The sequence below is a fragment of the Elaeis guineensis genome, chromosome 7 (genome assembly GCF_000442705.2).
Source record: "Elaeis guineensis isolate ETL-2024a chromosome 7, EG11, whole genome shotgun sequence".
Taxonomy (NCBI): Eukaryota; Viridiplantae; Streptophyta; class Magnoliopsida; order Arecales; family Arecaceae; genus Elaeis; species Elaeis guineensis.
The window spans coordinates 94,295,039-94,301,025 of record NC_025999.2 but is presented as its reverse complement, the minus strand read 5'-3'; the positions used below and the strand labels follow the sequence as shown (position 1 = coordinate 94,301,025).

Below are 5,987 nucleotides of genomic sequence, written 5' to 3'. Positions count from 1 at the left end.
CTTCACGTACGATTCATCTTTTATCAAAAAATCATATATATTTTATTGTATATATTGTTTATGGTGTTACCGTGCATGACATTTACTGCTTTTCTTCATGCTAGAAGTTCATTCTTAACCGAGCATGTGATAATGGTCCAACTACAATCAACAAATACCAACAAAATTGCCCTCACCATATATAGTACTCATCATAGGATTACCCCTAACCGAGCATGTGATAATGGTCCAAATTACAATCAATAAATACCAACAAAATTGCCCTCGCCGTATATTGTATACTCATCATAGGATCACTCCCCCCCCCCCCCCCAAAAAAAAAACAACAAAAAAAAAAAGAAAAAAGGAGCTGATCTCTAATTCTTTCATCCATCATCATGCAACTAGAAAGCTTCATACAAATGCTAATGAATGAAGTGAGCCTACTCATAAAAAAGGTTAAAAGGAGTTTTTACAGGAACACGATTTATAGATAGACACGTCAATGAATTTTCGATGCATTGACTATGAAAACCACCAAAGTATTGGAGACATGATTTCAACCAGATGTTGCTGGTATTATTGACACACCTCGCCCTTGTAGTTCTACCAGTACGCTCTCCAATGAGGGAGGCTTCAACCCGAGAGGCAACGGCAACAATCGCTTTGCTAAAACATCTCCAACAGCTGCATCTACATGTTCGTTTGGCTGGAACAACGATGAAGAGAAAAGACATAGGTTTATGAGTATAATGAGTGATGAGGTGTACTGATCTATTTCATACAATATGACGTCCTATTGACAGTGTTGGTATAGCTTTGCGAATATTTTTCTATTGTTCTAGCAAACATGCTATCCAATTAAAGACTCAGCATGATTCTTTCTGTTTGTGAATTAGCAGTTCATTTCTAGTTTTCCACAACTTCTGAATGCATGTACTTTCTTATATTTGGCATCCCCTCTCTCTCTCTTACTTCCATGTTTTTATCTCTTGAGCCTTCTTAAACAGAGACCCACCTTCGGAACTTTAGTATTTTATTTTTGAATTATATTACCATGGCTTTGTTTTACAAAATCAACTAGCCCATGGTGAGTGGTCTCCATGCAAGGTACGCCTGCGGCAGGTTCACATGAATTACCGCAATGTTCCGACGCTCTATAAGACGCACGTATAGTTTGACATCGTACCCTTCATATCGACATGGACAGCTCAAACGCTCTCCCTGTCAGACTTGATACGGATGCATTACACTTATTGTCCTTCTTTTAGTATCTTTTCACTCCAATAAACTAGTAACTTTTAAATAAAAGCAAAAAAGAAAGCTAGGAGAAATATATTACTGTGGTACTACGTACGAAAACTTCAAAAAATAACTGAATCTTAATGTTTGAACTGATATTAAGTGATGAGTCAGTTCAAACTGACAAGGATGCATGTGACGTACGAGAAACTTACAGGATAGACATCGAGTGGAAGCTGCGAACCCAAGTGCTTGGAGGCGGGAGGAGGAACTACTGGTCTATAGAAGGGATGGGGAAGAACACCCGGGACTGGTGGAGCTGGAAAAGTCTGCATTTGATTTGCTCCAGCTAGTGAGGAAACAACAACTTCACACACATTTCATAGGATAATAAACAGAAGGAAAGGTAAATACCGTTGGCAATGCTTGAGGAAAGCAAGGAGTTCCTTGTGTTAGGACATATGGTACTCTACAGCCCTTGTACCCAAAAATAAAAAAAAAAAGTTTAGAGAGATAGACGAAGAGAGAGAGAGACTCGGGAGAGAGAGATTATGAAAAAAAATTCTGTTGCAACGGTGATATCATGTTAAATTTATCATAATTTAATGAAAACACTTGCATTTTATTGAGTACCATATATTTCATCGATTTTTATGATAATACTCATACTGTCCCATCGATTTTTAATTTGTTATTGATTTATTATAAATTTGACATGATATCACCATTATAATGAATATTTACTCAGAGGTTACTTTTTGATAATGATGGTGCCAATAAGGAGGATTTTGTGGTGGAGGTTGAGATGGCTGAGGAGCCCAGGGCGGAGTGTGAGACCATGAGGTTAGATTTCTCGGCCACATGGGCACTAATGGTGGGTCTACAGTTGGGTGCCCCCAAACACGTAAGGTTCTAAAAGGCTGAAAAAGAGGGGGAGGAGGAGGTGGTGGTAGTGGTAGTGGTGCAGGGAAGCCAATGATAGGGGCAAGCCATGGGTTCATGTCCCTCCTTGCAGTGGCACCGCTGGCCGCATGCATTCGCCGTCTCTGGCTTCGGCTTGCAGCCTCTGCGTCTCTTGCGAGCAAATACTTCCGATGTGACCTATATTTCTGTGAACAATTCATTATCAGTTGGATAGGTGAATGCACCAAAAGGTTTCACCATTTAGCGGACCAAAAAAAAAGACAGAGAGAGAAAGATAAAAAAAAATTAAACAAAAATTAAGAAACCATGTGTGTTTGAAATATTTTAAATTGTTTTAATTCCATATTTAAAAGGAATATTATATTTTTTGTGGAATAGGAAAGCATGGTGCCACCAATTATTTATTAAATCATAAGGATCTGTACAAGAAGGCTACATTAGAAAGAAGAAAGGCAGCATACAGAAAATAGTAAGCAAACATAAGTTATCCAAACGCGGCTGCATAATTTCTTTCCTGGAATAATATATGGTGTGCTAATCTATAGTGGTGTACCACTAGTGAGAAATTAAAAGATAGAGGTAAAATAGAGAAACGTCAATCCCTCGTTTAGAAACATCAAAATAAACAAAGAGAACAAGTTATCTTTACACATTCACATTAGAAAACTGGTCATGAAACTAGCTCGAATTGGATGTCCGCTGCGTTTCAGAACTCCTACTGCTAGAGATGCATGACTACAAGAGAAAGTGATGTTTCACATATTTGGGGTCAGATTTTTGAATACTTCTTCAGCTATGGTATAATTCCTCAAGAAAACTAAAGCTTTGTTCGAATAACCAAAACAAGTGCAGGCTTTCCCTTCAGAAACTTGTATACTGAATTCTGGAGATAAATAGCTAATTCTCTAAGGTACCACACTTTCATCCAGAAGGGGTGGAACGGGTAATATAGTTGATAGATGAGAGATGAGGAAAAGGGGAGAGAGAGGATGATACCTGGAGATGGCTGGCAACGTTGTGTCGAGTGAGGCGGTCGATCCCCATTAGCTCTAAAATCCTAGAGGGCACAGCTTTATCAACTCCAAGCTGCTCCACCGCCTGAACAAATCTCCGATGCAGCTCCGGCGTCCAATCCACCTGACACACCAGCCATTGATTAGGGAAAAAGAGACTAAATTAACTAAGAAAATTGATAAAAAAAGTTTATCCATGAAGGATAAGATCAAACATATCATGAGACCTAGTCCTGGTTCCCGTGATACCTTTCTTCCCCAGATCTATATGGAATTTCAAAAAAAAAAAAAAAAAAAAGATCCTCGATCAGGTGTTAGTCTGTTGCTTTTTAGCTAGAATTTGCACCTTATGATTGGATATAAGAAGCAAAAACACTCGGAAATATTAAACATATAGATTCATAACTTGTGCTTGGAAAAGTCAAAATCCTTAAAAAAATATTTCGAGGATGAAGCAATCAGCAAGAAACTCCAAAAAAAAAAAAAAAAAAAAAAGCAATCAGCAAGAAACATTTGCTTCCTTTGTTCTAAAGTTACACCCCATTTATCACTCTTATGTAAAGGAGCTTCGAACAGCTCCGATAGGATCAGATCTCCTCTGGAGTCATGGTACGTATGAATCTTCCTCCCAGGAGCTATGCAAATTTCTATTATATATAGCGAGAGAAAGAGAGAGAGAGAGAACTCTGATTGCACTGCTATGGCAACCAACAACTCTTTAGAACACCTACCTTAACTTTCCGCTTCACCTGCGAGTTCTTCGTTGCCACTGCCGATGACTTGCCGCCTCGATTGACCTCCGATGATGGTGACCTGATCTCCGCTGTCATGGTCCCTGGGTCCTCCTTCGTCGTCGCAGCGATGACCTCTTCACGTCGACTTATATCCTTCTCTACCTTCATCTCCCCTTCCAATGATCCCTTCTGCTGACCCCCACCATCTGAATCCACTGTAGACTCCACCGATATTGCCATCCCTGACGAGTCCTCCTCTCCACCCTCCGAGAACTCTACAAAGATCTCGGCAGGATCCACCTCGAGGACCGGCAATATCTCTCCATCATCGAACCCCATGAAAAAGTCATCAAAGTTGATATCCTCAAGCACGATGTCACCGGAGAAGTCCCCCACCATTCCCCCAACCTCCCCATCTCTCTCCTCTTCATTGGAGCTTCTCAATGGTGAGACTGGAAGCATCCCAATAGAAAAAAACGCAGGAAAACAAAAAATAAATAAATAAATAAAGGATATCTAGCTAGGCACAGATAGAGGCTAAGGGTCCAGTTCTAGCTATTTCGCTGGCCGACGCACGACAAGGTCAGTTATCATGGGGGTCGACGTGATATATACCAAACCGCATGGGAATTGGATCTAAGAAAGAGCTTCTTCTAAATTGTAACTTGTATGCATTTATGGAGCCTATTCTCTCTGATGATCGAGTGGGTGGATGGCCAGCGTCTGGGAGAGAGGGATGGGGGAGAGGGCTTGTGACGGGACTTGGAAGCGTTAGATTAATTAACTTGAATGGGGTCCTGGAGTAATACGGTTGGGAGAGGTTTGATGTCAGCCACAAATTCTTGGAGATTTCTTTGGTTGTACTTGCTCTCTCTCTGTAGCTCCTTCTCACTTCTAATATCTTTTTTCGCCCTTGTGGACGAGTGATATTTGAGGGCAAGGCCTCTTGAGCTTGTCGGATAAGATCCAGGCGGACAGGCCGGAGGCGGCAGCGGCTGGAATTACGGGGATGGGCATTGTATCTTCCGCTCGAAATAAGGATTCACCTTCCTTCGGGTGAATCCACCGTTGGATCGCTAATTGATCCCTTTGAGATCTGTGCAAATGATGGATAGTTTAGTTCTGCATACTTTGAGACCTGTGCTGAGAGCGATCCAATGGTCGGACTCGGGAATGAACATACGATCATTGTTTGGCGTGAAAGATACTGGCTGCCTATCTTGTGACAAAAATAGGATCGAATTTGGGGTAGATCGGATTGGGCGACCATAGACCTCTGATGTTCCAATGAAATACAAAGATGATTTTTTATAATATTATAATAAAAAAATAATTAAATAAATTAATAATAAATTTTACGTGCTGTTCAATGAATAGATCTATAAAAATTATTGTATGTAGATTAATTTTTAATAATAATTAATATTTAAAATATATTAATTATTAATAAAAAATTTTATATTTTTATTTAATTTTAAATTTAAAAAATATCGCGATCGGCTCTTGGCTACAAAAAGAATGGCAGGGAGGCCCCAGTGTATCGTCCTTTCCGACAATGGTCGTCCTCCTAATGTCCCTTTTTTTTTACCCTGATGAACCCAAGCCTAAATAGCGAGGGAATGTAGCAGTACAATTACCACTATGACGGTTTTGGCCTCCTGGCGTTCCCCCGTAAAGAGGATTTTTAGTAGCAGATACTGAACTAATAGTCCATTTTGCTGACTATCATGCAAATAATAATGATAATTATTTAAATTTATTGCTATTCATCCATATAATAATAATAATAATAATAATAATAATGGCAGTTACTTAAATTTCCTGCTATTCATCTAAATAAAATTACACCGTTTCAAATTTAATTCCAAATGATTTTTTTTTGGATTTTTGAACATTGATTCGATTTGATTAACTATTATTTTTATTATTTTTCATGATAAAAGCTAATAATAATAATTATAAAATTATTATTTTATTATTTTTAATATGAGATGCATCTAGAAAGATATTGTACATCTGATGGGGCTAAAGATTGACACTCAAGAAAAAGTTGATCATATCTATACTCATTTGTCATAAAAATATTGATAGCGAT

General features: G+C 38.8%; 1 protein-coding gene across 1 annotated transcript; it reads right to left on the bottom strand.

Moving 5' to 3' along the window:
• Positions 1-408: 408 nt before the first annotated feature.
• LOC105032220 (probable transcription factor GLK1) lies at positions 409-4,773 on the bottom strand. Its single transcript, XM_010906599.4, has 6 exons — positions 3,890-4,773; positions 3,142-3,282; positions 1,977-2,330; positions 1,636-1,698; positions 1,437-1,550; positions 409-688 (listed from the first exon to the last, which is right to left on the bottom strand). The coding sequence occupies exons 1-6, from the start codon at positions 4,352-4,354 to the stop codon at positions 539-541; spliced, it is 1,287 nt and encodes a 428-aa protein (XP_010904901.1). The 5' UTR covers positions 4,355-4,773; the 3' UTR covers positions 409-538.
• Between the last annotated feature and the right edge of the window lie 1,214 nt (positions 4,774-5,987).

Bases quoted from the DNA above. Each gene is read 5' to 3' on its own strand.
- LOC105032220 (XM_010906599.4), bottom strand. From the start codon at position 4,354: ATGCTTCCAGTCTCACCATTGAGAAGCTCCAATGAAGAGGAGAGAGAT. The intron at 3,283-3,889 runs GTAGGTGTTCTA...CTGGTGTGTCAG, and splicing joins AGGTGAAGCGGAAAGTTAAG to GTGGATTGGACGCCGGAGCT. The intron at 2,331-3,141 runs GTATCATCCTCT...AATTGTTCACAG, and splicing joins ACGTTGCCAGCCATCTCCAG to AAATATAGGTCACATCGGAA.